Genomic DNA, 23,054 nt, shown 5'->3' on the forward strand with positions numbered 1-23,054 from the left:
CACTGGCTATAGGATCGTTTCCTTTGATCACGTAACCTGACTCCACCCCATGGAGGTGGAGTCAGGTTAGTCGTTTTTGTAACCTGACTCCACCAGATGGCTGCCCCTTAGAGTATATATGAATAGAGAAGACACCCGAGTTCTCCTTCCATCCACTTGCATTAAGTTGCTCAAAAGCGCATGAGGCGATTTCACTCCTCCTTCCTGGTAGGAACAGAGTGCATTCTGGGATGGATTTGCCTCAAACACATGAACGCGCTGCCGTTGACTATCATTGTGCTGTTTGTGCGCGTTCACGTATGAAACATTCGTTCACGTGTCATGGCCTCAATCACATGAACGTGCGCAATGATAGTCAACGGAGCAGCGCTGGCTCGAGCTGCAATGACACATTTTGCCACTATGTCCATTTCGCCTCAGGGTTTCCTCTGGGTGCCTTCTCTATTCATATATACTCTCTGGGCTGCCCCATCTGGTGGAGTCGGGTTAGTCGTTTTGGCTGTTCGTTATACATAGTTGCTCCCTCCTCCTCTTAATCACAACGTGAGGTCTCTTTCCTCCAGAGCTCTCCGCGCCGGTTTTCTCATTGCGGCCCGAGACTGTTGTTCAGACCAAGAGGTCCCGACGAGCGGTCCGCGGGTCCACAGGACTGCGGCGGTCCGGTGGATGTTCCGCCGGCATCGGGTTGCAACCGCACGCCGGAGGGAACCTCTGCCTCGGTGGCCCCGGGACCGACCACCTGGTCAGGAGGGCTGGTCAGCTGGTCAGGAGGGCTGTTCAGCTGGTCAGGAGGGCTGGTCAGCTGGTCAGGAGGGCTGTTCAGCTGGTCAGGAGGGCTGGTCAGCTGGTCAGGAGGGCCCTGCAGAGGGCTGGTCAGCTGGTCAGGAGGGCCCTGCAGAGGGCTGGTCAGGCCCAGGGAGGCCAGGGCGTCCAGAGTACCGTCTGGGTCCACCATCACGTCGATTACTGTCGGGACGGGACCAATATTTATCAGTATGAAAAAACAGAGCACTCTTCATTCGATCAGGTGGTTTAATTTGGTTAAAACAAACACGGTTAGAAACGACACAGAGGGACAGATGTCTTCTCTCCATGGTACACAGAGGGACAGATGTCTTATCTCCATGGTACACAGAGGGACAGATGTCTTATCTCCATGGTACACAGAGGGACAGATGTCTCTTCTCCATGGTACACAGAGGGACAGATGTCTCTTCTCCATGGTACACAGAGGGACAGATGTCTTATCTCCATGGTACACAGAGGGACAGATGTCTTATCTCCATGGTACACAGAGGGACAGATGTCTTATCTCCATGGTACACAGAGGGACAAAAACTCTGTCTCTACCGCTAGCTGTTAGCATAAACCCCAGTTCTATTAACTCTATCTCTACCTAAACGATACTGGTTGGGTATCGTGCAGCAGTTGAATGAGATCTTTAATATGGAGTTTGAACCTGACCCTACTGTATGTGTTTGATTCTTGGGCTGCCTGATGACAAGATTGTTCCATACACGTCTGTTTAATCTCTTAATTTATGCTGCTAGGAAAAATATTCTGTTGTCTTGGATTAATGAGAAACAACCAACAAAAAAAAGACTGGCACACAAAATAATCATGCAGTGCATGCCGTTGGAATTCCTAATCTGCCTGCTACGCTCCACCCAGGGGGGCAGTCAGCCAGATATTTCGTGAAGCCTCATTTGAAATCGGTAGTTTTTGTGGCGCTGGACCGGACCCAAAAAGCCCCATAGCTCCATAGAGGCCCATGTATTTTGGCCCAACTTCACCTAGACTGTATTACCTTAATAAACATGGTCATGAATACTTTCTTCTTCCAGTCACTAGTTTAAAGTCTCATTTCTAATGTCATAATATTCTTTTTGGAAAATTATGGTCCCATTAATTAAAAAAATTACCATAAAGAAAAAAAACCATCGCGTATGTTCTGAGGGGCGTGGCTACCATTACAGTCTATGATCGGGATTCCCCTCCCACTCGAGTCAAAATAAAAACCAACGGAGAAGAAGGGGGGAAGTCCCGCCTCGTTGTCTGGGCAGCCAATGACCAGCTGGTATACAAAACGGAGCCAGCCAATGGCCAGCTGGTACCAAAGATGGCGACTTACATCAGGAATTAGCATATTATTACAGGCTTCATTTTACGTTCATGTTAGACCCGGGGAACGCTTTGTCCATATTTTTTACAGTCTATGGCTCCACCACAGATACCTTCTATAAAATATGGGACCCATATTTGAGATTTGTTGGGCCTCAGTTAGCTGCCACCTTGACCATAGGGTTCCTGGACAGAAGCGATGCCACTAACCTTGATTGATAAAGTTATGGATATTATTGTTGTTATGTATGTATGTATATGCATATCTTTTATTTCATTTTATTTTCTCTGGAGTTGTTAACCCAGCTAGATTTTCAAGCACCAAACTGCAAATGTGTCCATATTTGTCTGAGCTGAGCTGTCTGTTTTTGTTTGTTTGTTTTGTTTTTCCTGTCTTGTCTTTGTCTTTGTCATACAATGTAAAAATCAATACAAATATTATTGAAAAAAAACAACAACTCTATCTCTAACCCCCCCCCCCCACACACACACACACACACACCCTCTCGCTACACACACTCTAGTATCACTGGAACACGCACACACTCTTTACCTCTCGTCAGAAGCGTTTACATGGTGTCAGCGTCGCGGTACAAAGGCACAAATTAAATCCGAAATGTGGGATGGCAGAAGATCCACCAAGGACAGCGATCCTAGCATCCGATTTATGGATGTTTGAAAATCCTCCTTTCAACTGCTCTGCACCGTGAATATATTTTCAATCCCATAGTTGTAACGGTGGGGCGTTGCTAGAGCGTCGCAGTCCCTCCCCCTTTCAGAACAACGAGTGGCCCAGGAAATGAATCGCAATGCATTTGTCCCATAGGCATTTCGTGCTTTATTTATTTAAATACCTTTTAAGCGTTGTAAGAAGCCAACTCTTGTCGTGACAAATCATGACAACACACACAATATATTGGACCAAACAAATGATTACAAAGAAGAAAAACAACAAAAAAAGCGAAATGCCTATGGGACAAATGCATTACGATTCATTTCCTGGGCCACTCGTTGTTCTGAAAGGGGGAGGGACTGCGACGCTCTATAGGAACCGGACCAATGTTAAAAGCTTCCGTAGGACTAAACCATTATATAGACGGAGTATACGTTGGGGTACGTACTGTATATATACGGACCTGGGATATGACGCCACCTAGCGTCGACATACATATGTATACAGACTTGGGGGGGGGGGGGGATAGTTAAAAAAATGCATACCAAGAAGTTGCCTCTCGACTCTCTTCAGGTCTTGAAGGATGGTGCAGATTTCCTGTTGAGAAACGACATAAACAAATAACAAGTGAAACTTGAGAGAACCCTAGCCTAGCCTGGCTGAAGAGATGAACACTCGACAGCTGATCAATAATAAGAGCTATAACAAGATTAACGTCTGTTCCCTTTGGGCTTAGTCTGTTCTGTTCCAACAGAGGCACATCCACAGCAGCAGAGTAGCAGAAAGTTGATACCAGTAGGGATGGAGGTCGATAACAGATACCCGACAAAACCCGATAAGAAGCTTATTGAGTACCCGTTATCAATAAGCTTTGGGCTTATTGAGTACCCGTTATAAATAAGCTTTGGGCTTATCGAGTACCCGTTATCAATAAGCTTTGGGCTTATTGAGTACCCGTTATCAATAAGCTTTGGGCTTATCGAATACCCGTTATCAATAAGCTTTGGGCTTATTGAGTACCCGTTATCAATAAGCTTTGGGCATATCAAGCCTGTTATTGAGCCTAGCGGCCCGTGACGTCATGTCTAAACAATGAAGACAAGAGGCGATCAAGGAATAAATGTAATCATCCACGCTGGTACAAACATGTGTGTCTAAAAGTGTATTGATAACCTGCCAACCAGCGCTGTCCGGGTAAGTAAAATGACGCTTTTAAAGTGACGGTATAGAGCACCGAAGTCCTGACGTAACTCGCTCATCCCGACGATTCCCCTGGTTCGCGGAAGTAATTTCTCTACGGAGAATAACATGGGTTGATCTTAATATCGTCTACTATAAGCGTTGTGGTCCAAAAATAAACAAGCTGTCTCTGCGTTATTGTCAGGGAGGTGTCTCTGTATCGTTTGCAACAGTCAGTCACTCATATATGATAGTCTGCTTCTAGCGAAAATGTAACTAATTCAGCAGCAGTAACATTAGCGTTTTCTCTCAGTCAGTTGATTCTTCATATCCATATGAGTGAAGCGGCCGGGGTGACATGTTTATTTTTCAAACACAGTTGTTATATGAGGCGATCTAAAATCGCCTCAATGGGGATTTCAATGCAACTAAACAAATACATGAACCTGGGGACTGACGCCCTCTACTGAAAGTGACGTCAGACTTCGGTGCTCTATACATTAATCATTTAACAGTTTATTTAATATTATTGTATTGGGAAAAAGGTCAATTGCCTTCCATCTGTACCAGTGTTGATTTAGTCGACTAAAACTATGTACAAAAAATGTATGTCGACTAGCTTTTTTTCACTGACAAAAACTACAGTAGCCTATACATAAAAACTAAGCCATAATGACTAAAAATATGACTAAATACTGACAATTTTGTCAATACAGGTATATCTCTTTGTATCCTACTGTCTGGCAGGTAAATCTCTTTGTATCCTACTGTCTGGCAGGTATATCTCTTTGTATCCTACTGTCTGACAGGTATATCTCTTTGTATCCTACTGTCTGGCAGGTACTGTATATCTCTTTGTATCCTACTGTCTGGCAGGTATATCTCTTTGTATCCTACTGTCTGGCAGGTATATATCTTTGTATCCTACTGTCTGACAGGTATATCTCTTTGTATCCTACTGTCTGGCAGGTATATCTCTGTATCCTACTGTCTGACAGGTATATCTCTTTGTATCCTACTGTCTGGCAGGTATATCTCTTTGTATCCTACTGTCTGGCAGGCAGGGGCGCAATAAGGTAGGGGACGGAGGGGTTTCGTCCCCTGCCAGCGTCACATTGGTCCCCCCCAAATGAGTTTGGGGGTCCCCCCCTGGCTGGGGGGTCCCCCCCTTTATCCCCCGTGGCTCCAAAGTTATCTTAGGAGTAATACTTTTGAAATCCTGCGTTCATAAACGCGATATATTTTGAAGGATATATTTGGTCCACCCCTGTATAAATCCCAAAATGGTTTGGCCCATCTACCGTGTTCGGTTGTTTGGAAGTTGTTACACCGCCATCAGTGACCCAATGTGCTTTGCAATCTGTGGTGATTGCGTAATGATTCTAATAATACAGGAACAGGATTCAATAGGTCACCACATTTGGTGTCACGCACCACTTTTGGTAACGTGTATTGACTAGATCGATAGGAGATGAATGAATATACTTTATCCTCTACTCTAGTACAGTGTTTCCCAAACCTTTTCGTGTCAAGGACCCCCAAATGGACACGTATTAGCCCGCGGACCCCCCCCCCCATTTGAAGAGAAGAGAATGATTTATACAGCTCTAGCAGTAGCAGTGATTCTCAACCTGTTTAATTTCAAGGACCCCGCTGCGTCCACATGACATGCCACAAGGGTTCATTTGGTTCCAAACTATCATGTAGCTGTACCCCCTGGAACTCGCGGCTCAAAGACCTCTGGGGGTCCCCGGACCCCACTTTGGGAATTATATTATTATATTACACCATTTTGGGATTTATGGGGAAAGGAGGAGATCGACGCCGCTAGAGAAAGCTCCACAACTGTCAACACCCGGTAAGGATATTTAAAACATGCGAACCCTCTCCTCTCCTGAAAACTGCCCAGGTGTTGTACATTTTATATAGAATAGGCTAACTTACAGATGGTCAGTGAGTTTTGACCTGTTCGAGGCACTGCTGATAATGTGGTTAAACTTTTACGTTTTGGGACACATGGGAGGAGGAGGAATCACAGCCAGGTATTTCATAATAATAATAATAACTGTGACAAAACGCAGTTTTGTATGTACATTGAGTCACTGGAACAACCTCTCTGTAGTCCGACCCCAAACCCTAACCATAACCCCACGTTTTTGTGGTTAGACCCCCCCATCCCCCCCTCCCTTAGGGTGGTGGGGGGGACGGGGGGGACGGATTTTTCGGCGGCGCCGCTTTGTCCCCCCCTAGCGTTCGGTCCGTCTTGCGCCTCTGCTGGCAGGTACTGTATATCTCTTTGTATCCTACTGTCTGGCAGGTATATCTCTTTGTATGCTACTGTCTGGCAGGTATATCTCTTTGTATCCTACTGTCTGACAGGTATATCTCTTTGTATCCTACTGTCTGACAGGTATATCTCTTTGTATCCTACTGTCTGGCAGGTATATCTCTGTATCCTACTGTCTGACAGGTATATCTCTTTATATCTTACTGTCTGGCAGGTATATCTCTGTATCCTACTGTCTGGCAGGTATATCTCTGTATCCTACTGTCTGACAGGTATATCTCTTTGTATCCTACTGTCTGGCAGGTATATCTCTGTATCCTACTGTCTGGCAGGTATATCTCTTGGAAAACCTTTAGTGCTACTGATTGTGCGCAGGGAGACGACAATTCACCTTCATCTTGCCTGCCCAAAATGTAATTCCTGGAAACGCCTCTGCATCAAATGCATAGAAGTAGTCATCAAGTTGTCCCTGTTTTAGTGAAAGTTGTGCCAGCCTCCTGCTGTAGCTGCAGTGAATAGATAGACCTCTTCAGTGTAAACTGATACTTTATGCCCCCCCCCCCCCCCCCCCCCCACCAGAGGTTACTTGGGGCCATTGCTGCAAGATAAATGTTGAATTTACGGCCCTGTCCCTGGGAGAAGGCCATATCTTTCTTATTTGCACCCTGGCCGCCACAGCAGACGATAAGTCTTCACCCTCGTGTCAGAGACAACAACAAACACGTCGTTGCGCTCTCCTTGCTCCCCAGTGGTGGAAACGGTACCGTCCCGTTTCAAGTTTTCAACAATCCTTTGAAAATGGCAGATCTACAAGCTCACAATGTGTCGCATTGTGAGCTTGTGAGATCGGCTATTTTCAAATGGCCGGAATAATGTATAGCGCTGAAGTGGTTCATTAAGCAATATTGCACGAGAGGGTGTGCATTACTGTCATTAATGGCACGCCTGCGTTGCTGCAAGAACGAGCCGAAGGCTGAATTCTTTGTTTTAATTAGGTGTTCCATGATGCTGGTTTGAAGCAGAGTGATCTAGTAAGAGAATGGCGACACGCTTTGATCTCGCCGCAAAGCGGGGTGCTATGGGCTATAGTTCCAAACATTGTAACTATCCCATTGAGACAAAGCGGGGTGCCTCTATGGGCTATAGTTCCAAGCATTGGAACTATCCCATTGAGACAAAGCGGGGTGCTATGGGCTATAGTTCCAAACATTGGAACTATGCCATTGAGACAAAGCAGGGTGCTACGGGCTACAGTTCCAAACATTGGAACTATCCCATTGAGACAAAGCGGGTTGCTATGGGCTATAGTTCTAAACATTGGAACTATCCCATTGAGACAAAGCGGGGTGCTACGGGCTATAGTTCCAAACATTGGAACTATCCCATTGAGACAAAGCGGGGTGCTATGGGCTATAGTTCCAAACATTGGAACTATCCCATTGAGACAAAGCAGCAGGGTGCTATGGGCTATAGTTCCAAACATTGGAACTATCCCATTGAGACAAAGCAGCAGGGTGCTATGGACTATAGTTCCAAACATTGGAACTATCCCATTGAGACAAAGCGGGGTGCTATGGGCTACAGTTCCAAACATTGGAACTATCCCATTGAGACAAAGCGGGGTGCTATGGGCTACAGTTCCAAACATTGGAACTATCCCATTGAGACAAAGCGGGGTGCTACGGGCTATAGTTCCAAACATTGGAAATGTTTCAATCTTCGAAAGTGCCACAAGGTCACACCGGTGTCCTGTCAGCAGCACTCACTGTGATTACGTCATAAATAAGTCAGACGTATTGACAGAGAGACCAGAGAGGGAGCATTGGAGTGAGACAAACATGGAGGTTGTACGGCATCCATACTAGGTCTGGCCGTTGCCTACGAAACTCCTGATCGATACGTACTGTAACACGATACAGAAGCCACGATACGATACGATATGTACGGCGATACACGTGTCCTACTGATTTACAATGTAGGCATTTAGAAAACACTCTTAATCCAGAGCGACTTACATTATGCAAGAACCAAAACATGGTAATACACATAAAAAATTGTCATCATGAATCATACATCAGCTAAGAACCTAACAGTAGAATATTGATAATGAAACTATGCATGCGGATACACTATAGAGTGCTAAGTCTACATACGATGCTATCTAAGTTACATAAGTCCTATGCATATGCCTGCAGGTTGTCGAGGCTACGGCAAGTGCTACTAAATTTACTCTTGCCGATTACTAGACCACAGTTTTGACAAATATATTGTCAGAACATTTTAAGGTTCCAAATCAAGTTGATAACATTTAAACAAAAAGTATTTGTAAATACATACAAATTATTTAATTGAAATATTAACTGTCGGGACAGAAACTGATTTCCTGTCGTATCGATTATGGTAGCCTCTCTATCGATACGATTATCGCCAACGGATACGATATGATTATTGCCATATCGATTAATTGAACCCACCCCTGATCCATAGTTATACTATAGTCTGAAGCCTAATCCATCAAAAAATGTCTTCTATAAATCCTGACCGCTTTCTGAAATACCCATGTTTCTATATCAGTGGTGCTCAATATTTCATGTCAAGGACCCCAAAGATTATAATGTAAATGGCCGCCAACCCCCCATCTGAAAATATGTTGTTCCAGGGACCCCCTCAGAAGCAAAGTTTCGAGTTAAAAACGTTCGCTCTGAAAGAATATATATTCAAAGATTTGCGCCACATTTTCAAGATTAAAAAAAAATAGCAGATCAGATACAAGCTCGTAGCGCGTCACTAGCTAAAGTATAACATAATGTTAAAAACACAAAAAGGGGTTCCCGTACAGAATTAAAGTCTGACTTATAGGGTTCGTTGGGCAGCTATATGAATAAATCAGGCATTAGGCGAATGATATCAGTGGAGCCGGACAGAACTCTATCGGTGGAGCCGGGCAGAACTCTCATTTCCAATGCGAAAAGCGCGTCTCCTTTCATTTTGATTCATGGCGAGTGTGAATGCCAACTTCCTTTCCAGCTCTTAGATTGATTCAAACTTCCCCGGACTGGAGTCCATTTGTCAGAATGCTTTACAGTATTGTCAAACAAAGTGCATAATCATGTTCATGTGTGGCGGGTCGCTGCAAAGTGCACGCCTGGTCGACAAGCTTCATTCATTCATTCATTCAGGGAAACGGCGCAAATGCGGACTTCTTTTCCCTTTGTGGCAACAGAAAGAACAGGGAAATATATACAGTAGATCTTAAATGTAACTAAGATCTATAAAGTATTACCGAGTGCCGCGCTACAAGCTTGTAGTTCTGCAATTTTAGAAACATCTTGAAAATGTGGCGTAAATCTTTGAATATGTTATTCTTTCACAGCTGTTTTTAACTCAAATCTTTGCTTCTGGGGGTGGTGGGGGGGGTCCCTGGAACAACATAATGTTTAGATGGGGTTTGGTGGCCAAATACGTGTTAAGCAAGCGTTACAATTAGGCCTGTCAAAAAAATCGATTCAAGTTAGAATCGCGATTCTAATGCCGTCCGATTCAGAATCGATTCTCATTTTCCAAAAATCTATATATATATTTTTTTTTCTTGCACAAATATACCTGTGCATGCAATGCATTATGGCCTGGGTTTCTGCATAGTGCATTTACTACCAGCTAAGCTAAGCCTGCCAATTGTATTTATTTTACACCTGTTTTAATACTAATGTATTGTTCTGGTATTGAGTGAGAAGAGATTTTGTAACCTTTGTACTGGTTAAAATTTGTGCAAGCTAAATAAATGAGACATGTTCTTACTCTTGGATTTAACCTTTGTGTGTTTAAATCATTCAGTTGATAAAACCTTTACAATTATACAAGCTTTTTACTAAATGTACTCGAAAAAAAATCTTTTTTGAATCGAGAATCGAAAAGATCGTTTTTGAATCGAATCGTCACCCCAAGAATCGGAATCGAATCGAATCGTGGGACACCTAAAGATTCGCAGCCCTAGTTCCAATTCAAAGTTACTAGCCATGATCACAAACAAACAACAAGAATGATGTGTTTACTGACAGCCTGAACACGTTGCTACTTATGGGCAGTGATCGGCTACGTGAAACGTATGGCCAATCGAAACAGCTCTATGTAAATACGTGCAGGAATGTTCACACCCCCAAAATACGGAAAATAATCTTTAATTATAGAGACATTTTTGCAATGTAATTACAACGACTTAATGACACTAAAACGACTTTCTTTTTTTTTTAAGATATTTTTTTGCGGCTTACGCCTTTATTGATTTTTTAAGGGATAGAAAGTAGGCTGACAGGAAACGGGAGAGAGATGGGGGGATGACATGCGGTAAAGGCCGTGTCGGGTCCGGGAGTCGAACCCGCGGCACACCGCGACTGGATCACCAGTCCGGTGCCCAGACCGTTACGCTACGGCCTGGGCCTAAAACGACTTTCTGATGGAATAAAAACATTCTTTAACATTCCAACTGTGTTAATGTGGCTAAAAACGAAAACCACAAAAAAAAGAGAGAATGTATTTCGTTCTATTGTGAAGTTTCATTAGTGCCGACTTGTGATTGAAATCACTGGGAGCGGTCACATATCGTTTTTTCTTTTTTTTGGGGGGGGGGGGGGGGGGTCCTTGACATGAAAACCACTGATACAGAAACACTTTTTTTTTCAAAGACATTTTGGAGAGTATGGTCTCAGGTCTCAAACTAAACTAAACAGATACAGAATAATAACCTTGTTGGAGGAGTTGAGGAGTAAGGAGTCGTGCTCTGCCTGCAGTCTGCCCTCGATCTCCTCCCATCTCCGTTCTTTATCTTTGAACAGTATTCTGGGAGAAAAACAATGACATTGATTGAAATATGTATTAACAGTTTGCAGAATTTTACAGTACATTTCAAGCACAAACTCAATACAAAGACTGTTAACTGTGAGTGGACGACCCAATTAAGCATTACAAGGGGGTCCACCATGTTAATTTCATCCAAAAAATCACACCAATTATTGTCACAATACAAGGTAGCACACACACGTCACACACACACACACACACGTCGCACACACTCACACACACACACACACACACACACACACACACACACACGTCACACACACACACACACACACACACACACACACACATTATTTTCTTGCCCAAATTTTAGTACGTCTGCGCGCCACTCAATGACCGTAGCAGATTATATTTTGTCCACACAGTCGTATGATTAAGTCTAAATGAGGCTAAAGTCTTTCTATGGTGGTGAATGTAGCGAGAGACGCTAACCTGATCTTGCCTGCCGTTTTGTCCACGGATTGGCGTATCCTGGCTGAGAGTTGTGTGACAGATGCTAGTAGTAAGCTGTCCAGCAGCACCGCCTGCTGGGGGAAATGGTACATGACACACAGCATAGATTATAGCCTCGTAGCGGTCGACTGTAATGAATAACAAGACGGCCAAGCAGAGAATAGAAGAACAAAGTGAGGTCCAATTACTGGCATGAAGTGCTTTTACAGCTTTAACCCATTCTGACCTGAGATCAGATTCATACGAGGTTTCCACTGGACACACACTGGTCTGATTAACCACATGAACTAGGGCAGTGGTTCCCAAACCTTTTTCATGTCAAGGACCCCCAAATTGACACTCATTGGCCTGTGGACCCCCATTTGAAAAGACATAACTGCAGGGACCCCCCCATAAGAGAAGATTTATACGGCAGTAGCAGTGATTCTCAACCCGTGTAATTGCGAGAGGACCCCCCAGTTTGACATGCATTAGTCTACGGACCCCCGGGCCCATTTAATGGCATTTCTATCTCTGGGAGACCCCCAATTTATATTTATAGTCGATGTCAATTTAACTCTGAGAGTGTACAAATGGACCCGTTGGGGTCCATTTGGTTCAGAGCTGGTCCAGAGCTATGGTGGACCCCACCCAGGCTAGGGAACCGGTGACTCACGTCGTCTCGGTTCCAGGTCTGTCTCCGGATGGAGCGGGACGTCGCCACCGCCTGTCCGTTAGAGGAGGGGCGGAGCTCCACGGGACGTCCTCCGTCATTGGTGCCGTCGTTGCGTTCGCCAGCGGGACGTCCGCCCGCCTCCGCGGAGTCCGCGCCGTCGTCAAACACACGCTCGTCCAGCTGTGGGACAGACAGTGTGAGGACAACGCTACAATGTGCAGTGTTGGGCAAGTTACTTTGAAAGCGTAGCTTGTAAAGCTACAAGTAGCTCACCATGGCAGTAGCTTGATCAAGCTACATAGCTACCCCTGGAGAGATGTAGCTTGTAAAGCTACAGCTACATGGAAAAAGTAGCTCAAAGTAGCTCAGCTACTTTTTATTTTTCAGCGTTAAATTGAGAATGTACATGCGGGAGACCCCTCCTCCCCTCTGGGAGACCCCTCCCCCCCTCTGGGAGACCCCTCCCACCCTGCTCCCCTCAGGGAGACCCCTCCTCCCCCTGCTCCCCTCTGGGATTCCCCTCCCACCCTGCTCCCCTCTGGGAGACCCCTCCTCCCCCTGCTCCCCTCTGGGAGACCCCCCCACCCTGCTCCCCTCTGGGAGACCCCTCCTCATCCTGCTCCCCTCTGGGAGACCCCCCACCCTGCTCCCCTCTGGGAGACCCCTCCTCACCCTGCTCCCCTCTGGGAGACCCCTCCTCCCCCTGCTCCCCTCTGGGAGACCCCCCCACCCTGCTCCCCTCTGGGAGACCCCCCCACCCTGCTCCCCTCTGGGAGACCCCTCCTCCCCCTGCTCCCCTCTGGGAGACCCCTCCTCCCCTCTAGGAGACCCCTGCTCCCCCCTGGGAGACCCCTCCCACCCTGTGATACCAGGGCCAATCAGAGGCCAATTAGAGGCAGCTGTCAAGTGCTGATATGCCCTCAAAGCAATCAGAAAAAGGAACAGTCCTTGATTTTTCAAAGGGGGTTCTAGTACAAGAATTAACACAGCAACCAATGGTCAAAATTAATATATTTCTTTCATGTTATTGCCCAAAATTGTAGCTTGTAACTTGAGTAGCTAAGCTACAAAAAATTACCCAAAAGGTAGCTGAGCTACTTGACGAGGTACACAAATATGAATGTAGCTAAAATACCACAAGCTACATCAAAATGTAGCTCAGCTACGTAGCTCAGCTACATGTAGCTTAATACTCCCCAACACTGACAATGTGTCCAGCTGTGGGACAGACAGTGTGAGGACAACGCTACAATGTGTCCAGCTGTGGGACAGACAGTGTGAGGACAACGCTACAATGTGTCCAGCTGTGAGACAGACAGTGTGAGGACAACGCTACAATGTGTCCAGCTGTGAGACAGACAGTGTGAGGACAACGCTACAATGTGTCCAGCTGTGAGACAGACAGTGTGGGGACTGGGGACAACGCTACAATGTGTCCAGCTGTGGGACAGACAGTGTGGGGACAACGCTACAATGTGTCCAGCTGTGGGACAGACAGTGTGGGGACAACGCTACAATGTGTCCAGCTGTGGGACAGACAGTGTGGGGACAACGCTACAATGTGTCCAGCTGTGAGACAGACAGTGTGAGGACAACGCTACAATGTGTCCAGCTGTGAGACAAGACAGTGTGAGGACAACGCTACAATGTGTCCAGCTGTGGGACAGACAGTGTGGGGACAACGCTACAATGTGTCCAGCTGTGAGACAGACAGTGTGAGGACAACGCTACAATGTGTCCAGCTGTGGGACAGACAGTGTGAGGACAACGCTACAATGTCAGTATACCAGTGTTGATTCCGTCGACTGAAACGAAACGATTGCGACAAATGTTTCGCCGACTGCCATTTTTCACTGATGAAACCTAAATAAAAACTAAGCTATGATGACTTAATTGGCCCTAAAAGGCCTATTCATACTCCAGTTTTAGTGACACGGTCGCTAGGAAAACTACAGCATGACATCACTCCTAGGAAAACTACAACATGACATCACTCCAAGCTCGTAGCTTGTAGAATGTAGATTGTAGATCGGCTGTGTGAAATCAGCCGTCACGATGTCATCGGGTGCAGTACTTAGTTTAGACAGTAGTTGGTTTAGACTAGTCATTGGTTTAGACTAGTCATTGGTTTAGTTTAGTCATTGGTTTACACTAGTCATTGGTTTAGACTAGTCATTGGTTAGACCAGTCATTAGTCCTACAACTACAACCTATCTCAAACCCTCACCCTAACCTGCCACGGGGCAGCACACCTAAACCTAACCTTAACCCATGTCTAACCAATGACTAGTCTAAACTAAGTATGCACCCCGGTGCCATCAAGGCACCACCAAATAAATTTTACTCGACAAAATCAACAGAATAGATTTTGTCAAAAGACGATGACTAAATCTAAATTTGCTGTCAAAATCAACACTCAAGAGATATCATTGATAGGTCGTTAGGTTCGTAGCCTCATTTTGATTCTTGATGACTGTATTTGATGTATTAGAATGTGTTGTTCTTGCTTACTGTAAATTGCTCTGGATTAAGAGCGTCTGCTATAAATGCCTAAAGTGTAAGTGGTGTACAGTATACCATAAGTCTAAAGTGTAAGTGGTGTACAGTACCATAAGTCTAAAGTGTAAGTGGTGTACAGTACCATAAGTCTAAAGTGTAAGTGGTGTACAGTAGCCTACCATAAGTCTAAAGTGTAAGTGGTGTACAGTATACCATAAGTCTAAAGTGTAAGTGGTGTACAGTATACCATAAGTCTAAAGTGTAAGTGGTGTACAGTACCATAAGTCTAAAGTGTAAGTGGTGTACAGTACCATAAGTCTAAAGTGTAAGTGGTGTACAGTATACCATAAGTCTAAAGTGTAAGTGGTGTACAGTACCATAAGTCCCGGGTCCGGAGCAGCGGGGCTGACGGAGTCTATCTCTCCGGCCACATCATGGATCTCTCTGGCCAGCATAGCCAGGTCTTTGGCCAGATCCTGGCTGATCCTGGATCAGAACACAAACCACACTCTGTTACTATGGCCAGGTCTTTGGCCAGATCCTGGCTGATCCTGGATCAGAACACAAACCACATCACATGTCTCTGTTACTATGGCCAGGTCCTGGCTGATCCTGGATCAGAACACAAACCAGAAAAACAAAGTTACTTTTCCAACGGTGTTCATAATTACCTGGTGGATTCGCAGAGGGACTGCCTCTCTGTGCGCGGTGATGTTTACCTAGCTATCTCCTCTCTGTGGGCGGTGATGTTTACCTGGCTATCTCCTCGCTGTGCACGGTGATGTTTACCTGGCTATCTCCTCGCTGTGCGCAGTGATGTTTACCTGGCTATCTCCTCGCTGTGTGCGGTGATGTTTACCTGGCTATCTCCTCTCTGTGCGCGGTCCAGTGATGTTTACCTGGCTATCTCCTCGCTGTGCGCGGTCCAGTGATGTTTACCTGGCTATCTCCTCGCTGTGCGCGGTCCAGTGATGTTTACCTGGCTATCTCCTCGCTGTGCGCGGTGATGTTTACCTGGCTATCTCCTCTCTGTGCGCGGTGATGTTTACCTGGCTATCTCCTCTCTGTGCGCGGTGATGTTTACCTAGCTATCTCCTCGCTGTGCGCGGTGATGTTTACCTAGCTATCGCCTCTCTGTGTGCGGTGATGTTTACCTGGCTATCTCCTCGCTGTGCACGGTGATGTTTACCTAGCTATCTCCTCACTGTACGCGGTGATGTTTACCTGGCTATCTCCTCTCTGTGCGCGGTGATGTTTACCTGGCTATCTCCTCTCTGTGCGCGGTGATGTTTACCTGGCTATCTCCTCGCTGTGAGCGGTGATGTTTACCTGGCTATCTCCTCTCTGTGTCCGGTGATGTTTACCTGGCTATCTCCTCTCTGTGCGCGGTGATGTTTACCTAGCTATCTCCTCTCTGTGTGCGGTGATGTTTACCTGGCTATCTCCTCGCTGTGCGCGGTGATGTTTACCTGGCTATCTCCTCTCTGTGTGCGGTGATGTTTACCTGGCTATCTCCTCGCTGTGCGCGGTGATGTTTACCTAGCTATCTCCTCACTGTACGCGGTGATGTTTACCTGGCTATCTCCTCTCTGTGCGCGGTGATGTTTACCTGGCTATCTCCTCTCTGTGCGCGGTGATGTTTACCTGGCTATCTCCTCGCTGTGAGCGGTGATGTTTACCTGGCTATCTCCTCGCTGTGCGCGGTGATGTTTACCTGGCTATCTCCTCTCTGTGTGCGGTGATGTTTACCTGGCTATCTCCTCTCTGTGCGCGGTGATGTTTACCTAGCTATCTCCTCTCTGTGTGCGGTGATGTTTACCTGGCTATCTCCTCGCTGTGCGCGGTGATGTTTACCTGGCTATCTCCTCGCTGTGCGCGGTCCAGTCTCTCATGTACTCGTCCTGCTCCCTGGAGGAGGAGTGCTGCCTCAGGGAGGCCACGCCCAGTCCTCCTCCTCCTCCGGGGGGGCAGGGCGTGGCCGGGGCGGAGCCTCCCAGCTGGGCGACGCGCGTAGCGGGGAAGGGCGGCGCGCGGTGGCGGTTGGAGCCGTACTCGTCCTCCGAGGTGGACGCGTACTCCACGGGCACGCGGCGCCATCGTGTGGCGGCTAGGGAGAGAGAGGGGGGAGGGGAAGGATCGTTAGTTTGAGGCTTGAGAACTTGCTGTCAAAAACACTGCTTTGAATTATATAATATTATATATTGGCGGGTAATGTATGGACTGGGAATTAATTTCCCACAATTTAAAGGACCACTTCACCACTTTTCAACCTATCTTCATATAGGTCCTCACTAATAATCATGATAAAATGGCGCAATTGTTTTTCTACTCGGTCTGTGTCTCATAGGAGGGCTGTGGGCAGTTCAGAAACCGTCTGCAGAAAAGTGGTGCAGTGGTCCTTTAACGTGTACTGGTATTTCAAAGAGATATGATGGGATGTTCAGTCGAGAACATGGAGGAGGTGTTTTGCGGGACATGGAGGAGGTGTTTTGGGGGACATGGAGGAGGTGTTTTGGGGAACATGGAGGAGGTGTTTTGGGGGACATGGAGGAGGTGTTTTGGGGGACATGGAGGAGGTGTTTTGGGGGACATGGAGGAGGTGTTTTGGGGGACATGGAGGAGGTGTTTTGGGGAACATGGAGGAGGTGTTTTGGGGAACATGGAGGAGGTGTTTTGGGGAACATGGAGGAGGTGTTTTGGGGAACATGGAGGAGGTGTTTTGGGGAACATGGAGGAGGTGTTTTGGGGAACATGGAGGAGGTGTTTTGGGGAACATGGAGGAGGTGTTTTGGGGAACATGGAGGAGGTGTTTTGGGGGAAAAAGGGACAGACTTACATGCAGGCGTGCCACTGTGCCCATACGAACCGGCGGTGGCTTTACCCCGGTCGGGCAGCTTGGAGGCGCTGTTGGCGCGGGCTCTGGGTACCACCGCCGCCGATGAGGTCATCCCGGACGCCCTCGTCGTCCCGTGTCTGCTGGCGTAGTCCCCGGCCACGCTCCGAGCCCCCCCCAGACCCCACCCCCCCCGGCGGCTCCGCTCGCGCCGCAGCGCGGCCTCCGAATCACTCTGCGCCGAGACCGAGAGCGAGTGAGACGCCGCCGCCACCCGGGGTCTCCGGGGCTGGGCCAGGGCCTCTATCCGGGACATCCCCCCCCGTCGGCCCGGGCCTGTCCGGGACGCGGAGCTGGCCGTGGAGGCCTCGGACATGCGGTCCCAGTCGGCTCCCGGCGGTTCTGCTGTGTCCGACACGGAGTCCCCGAGACGCGCTCTCCGCAGCAGGGAGGAGCGCGTGGGCCTGGGCCTGTTGGGCCCGCCGGGCCCGGCGCCGCTGGGTCGACTGGCGGGGCCGGAGGAGGAGGAGAAGGCGGAGCCCGGGGGGGCGGCGGCCTTAGCGCGGCTGGATTTGGTGCTGGCGCCCACCGTGGTGGTGGCGCTCCCCCCCGTGGTTTGACCTCTGGGGGGGTGGGAGTCCGACAGGAGGGAGTTGGAGTTGACGTCGTCGTCCGTCAGGTCCTGGGACGTCCACGCTGGGCTGGCGGACATCTTGGCCTTCGTCCTCCTGCAGGGGTACAGTAAGTACGGTATGTTTGGTTCCATTAACCCATTCTGACCTGAGATCAGATTCATACCACTGGACACACACACTGGTCAGATTAACCCATTCTGACCTGAGATCAGATTCTATAAAAATGTCAGTCGTTCTTCGATTTTTCAAAAATAGCAGACCTACAAGCTCGTAGCGCGCCACTTGGTGGCGCGCTATGAGCTTGTAGATCTGCTATTTTTCAATAGCTAAAGCACGACATGATGCTAACACCAAAATGGGTTCCCATTCAGAATGGGTTAAAAAGAGCACATGTAAAAACAAACATACGCGTATATACATTTAAATCCATTCATGCTACAGTGGCACCGAAAAGATCTAGGCTGATGCCGACAATTATACTGCCTATACCCTTCCCATTCCCACGATTTTGCAACCCGGGGGGGTTCCTTCTATGCATGAGGAATCCAAGCATGAGGAGTCACCTGACAGGGGGGAGTTTCCCTGGTTGGACGTAGCGCGTGGAAGGAACACGTTATTCCAACCAGTTCCTTTCCCCTCCATCAGGCGCCCCGGCTGGCCAGGGGGAGGCAGTTTAGTGACCGGATTACTGCATGTTTTTGTGAGGGTACCTACCCTAGGGGACACGGGGAGAACATGTGAGGGTACCTACCATAGGGGACACGGGGAGAACATGTGAGGGTACCTACCATAGGGGACACGGGGAGAACATGTGAGGGTACCTACCATAGGGGACACGGGGAGAACATGTGAGGGTACCTACCCTAGGGGACACGGGGAGAACATGTGAGGGTACCTACCCTAGGGGACACGGGGAGAACATGTGAGGGTACCTACCCTAGGGGACATGGGGAGAACATGCAAACTCCATTAATTCTAAGCAAGGCTTCAATTTTGCCTACACCTTTTTTCACTGATGGAAAAGTGGATGACTAAAATAAGACTAAAATGGATTGACAATTTCGTCAACAAATAAAAACTAGACTAAAATGTTAGGAAGGGACTAGTGGACAAGAGATCCAGTATGTCATTTTTCACTTGGTTGCATGTTGAAAATAGCCGATCTACAAGCTCACAACGCGTCGCAGCGCGACGCGTTGTGAGTAAAACTAAATGAAGTTTAATTCCAAAGACTATGACTAAACTAAAATAGAAATTTGCTGCCAAAAACAACACTGTTTTTGACCACATCATAACGATGACCACATCATAACGATGACCACATCATAACGATGACCACATCATAACGATGACCAACATCATAACGATGACCAACATCATAACGATGACCACATCATAACGATGACCAACATCATAACGACGACCACATCATAACGACGACCACATCATAACGATGACCACATCATACCGATGACCACATCGTAACGATGACCACATCATAACGATGACCAACATCATAACGATGACCACATCATAACGATGACCACATCATAACGATGACCACATCATACCGATGACCACATCATAACGATGACCACATCATAACGATGACCAACATCATAACGATGACCACATCATAACAATGACCACATCATAACGATGACCACATCATAACGACGACCACATCATAACGACGACCAACAACATAACGATGACCAACATCATAACGACGACCAACATCATAACGATGACCACATCATAATGATGACCACATCATAACGACGACCACATCATAACGACGACCACATCAAAATGATGACCACCACATCATAACGACGACCACATCATAACGATGACCACATCATACCGATGACCACATCATAACGATGACCACATCATAACGATGACCAACATCATAACGATGACCACATCATAACAATGACCACATCATAACGATGACCACATCATAACGACGACCACATCATAACGACGACCACATCATAACGACGACCAACAACATAACGATGACCAACATCATAACGACGACCACATCATAACGACGACCAACATCATAACGATGACCACATCATAATGATGACCACATCATAACGACGACCACATCATAACGATGACCACATCATAACGACGACCACATCATAACGACGACCACATCAAAATGATGACCACCACATCATAACGACGACCACATCATAACGACGACCACAACATAACGATGACCAACATCATAACGATGACCACATCATAACGATGACCACATCATAACGACGACCACATCATAACGACGACCACATCATAACGATGACCAACATCACAACGACGACCACATCATAACGACGACCACATCATAACGATGACCACATCATAACGACGACCACGTCATAACGACGACCACATCAAAATGATGACCAACATCATAACGATGACCACATCATAACGATGACCACATCATAACGATGACCACATCATAACGACGACCACATCATAATGACGACCACATCATAACAATGACCACATCATAACGATGACCACATCATAACGACGACCACATCATAACGATGACCACATCATAACGATGACCACATCATAACGACGACCACATCATAACGATGACCACATCATAACGACGACCACATCATAACGATGACCACATCATAACGATGACCACATCATAACGATGACCACATCATAACGACGACCACATCAAAATGATGACCAACATCATAACGATGACCACATCATAACGATGACCACATCATAACGACGACCACATCATAATGACGACCACATCATAACAATGACCACATCATAACGATGACCACATCATAATGACGACCACATCATAACGACGACCACATCATAACGATGACCACATCATAACGATGACCACATCATAACGACGACCACATCATAACGATGACCACATCATAACGACGACCACATCATAACGACGACCACATCATAACGACGACCACATCATAACGATGACCAACAACATAACGACGACCAACAACATAACGATGACCACATCATAACAATGACCACATCATAACGATGACCACATCATAACGACGACCACATCAAAATGATGACCAACATCATAACGATGACCACATCATAACGATGACCACATCATAACGATGACCACATCATAACGACGACCACATCATAATGACGACCACATCATAACAATGACCACATCATAACGATGACCACATCATAATGACGACCACATCATAACGACGACCACATCATAACGATGACCACATCATAACGATGACCACATCATAACGACGACCACATCATAACGACGACCACATCATAACGACGACCACATCATAACGATGACCAACAACATAACGACGACCACATCATAACGACGACCACATCATAACGATGACCACATCATAACGATTCCAGCCGACCTTGAGTCTTGCGTCTCTCGGCCGCTCCCCCCTCCCCCTCTGGAGGAGCACACCACCGTCCTCTCCTTCTGTTGCCCCGCCAGCGTCCGCGAGCGCCTCTGGTGGTGGTGGGTGACCCTCCTCGCCCCCTCCGCCTGGCTCAGGGTGCTGGTGGTGTCCACGTCCGACTCGGGCGACGTGAAGCCCTCGGCGGACTGGCTGGGTGGGTCGCCCTGCTCCGATACCGCCGCCGTCTCCAGATAGGCCGCCACGGCCTCCGCGTCCCTGGAGGTATATATTTATCATCACCATATTGTTTTCGCACGTTTTTTTTTTTTTAACTCAAATCTTTGTTTCTGTTTATTTCATTTTGGCCCGTTTGACTGTCAAGGGTTCAGCCTCCAGGAAGAAACCCTAAATACAAAGTTAATACACCATTGCACATAAAAACGACTCCAGGGTGTCAAATGAAGTACTGTCACCTCATAGACACATGGAAAAACTGGAAAAACAACAATTGTGGCACTCCATCTTTAAGACTGCAAATCATATCACGTGCATTCAATGTATCACATTTTTGATCTACCCACCGAACAAAAATGTATACCAAAATAGTTTAAATATGTAAACTATTTTGAGGGGGGGGTGCTTTGGAATAGGGAGGGGGGTGAAATTATGACTCAAAATATGAGTCCCCAGTCAAAGAACCTATGCGTTTTAAATAGACACTAGTGCTTTTGAACTAAGGTGTGATTTGGGGCCCTAAGGATGGATACAAAATGAATATCAACATCCTAATACTGTCCAATAATTAGATAGGGATATGACAGGCAGTTTCTGCTGTCAAAATGTAATATTACCCAGTAATAAAATACAATACGCTTTCTAAGGTTTGATTTGGGGGCCTAAAGATGAATACAAAACCAATATCAACATCTTAAAACTAAAATGTTGAGCTCACGTGCCCTTTTCATGTAAATAAATCAAGCCACCTTAATTTAAGTGTCATATGCAAAAAAATATTAATTAAATATTCTTTAAGGGCATGTCATGTGATCTACCTGCACAGCCTTTGTGATCTACTGGAAGATCATGATCTACCTTTTGGGCAGTGCTGCGTCAGAGGGTATGATCTACCTTTTGGGCAGTGCTGCGTCAGAGGGTATGATCTACCTTTTGGGCAGTGCTGCGTCAGAGGGTATGATCTACCTTTTGGGCAGTGCTGCGTCAGAGGGTATGATCTACCTTTTGGGCAGTGCTGCGTCAGAGGGTATGATCTACCTTTTGGGCAGTGCTGCGTCAGAGGGTATGATCTACCTTTTGGGCAGTGCTTCGTCAGAGGGTATGATCTACCTTTTGGGCAGTGCTGCGTCAGAGGGTATGATCTACCTTTTGGGCAGTGCTTCGTCAGAGGGTATGATCTACCTTTTGGGCAGTGCT

General features: G+C 46.9%; 1 protein-coding gene across 1 annotated transcript in view; it reads right to left on the bottom strand.

Annotated features, from left to right (window-relative positions):
* Window positions 1-583: 583 nt before the first annotated feature.
* Window positions 584-23,054, bottom strand: part of cep170ab (centrosomal protein 170Ab) — a gene marked incomplete at both ends in the record, with an annotated part of 99,348 nt that continues 76,877 nt past the window's right edge. Inside the window, 9 exons of the mRNA XM_083764343.1 lie at window positions 584-966; window positions 3,340-3,391; window positions 11,003-11,096; window positions 11,550-11,641; window positions 12,226-12,405; window positions 15,102-15,210; window positions 16,579-16,831; window positions 17,561-18,285; window positions 21,636-21,899. Of these exons, the coding sequence (XP_083620469.1) occupies window positions 584-966; window positions 3,340-3,391; window positions 11,003-11,096; window positions 11,550-11,641; window positions 12,226-12,405; window positions 15,102-15,210; window positions 16,579-16,831; window positions 17,561-18,285; window positions 21,636-21,899 (2,152 nt within the window). The remainder of the gene's footprint in view (window positions 967-3,339; window positions 3,392-11,002; window positions 11,097-11,549; window positions 11,642-12,225; window positions 12,406-15,101; window positions 15,211-16,578; window positions 16,832-17,560; window positions 18,286-21,635; window positions 21,900-23,054) is intronic.

The sequence above is a fragment of the Protomyctophum parallelum genome (assembly GCF_964188405.1).
Source record: "Protomyctophum parallelum genome assembly, chromosome: 5".
NCBI classification, from domain to species: Eukaryota; Metazoa; Chordata; class Actinopteri; order Myctophiformes; family Myctophidae; genus Protomyctophum; species Protomyctophum parallelum.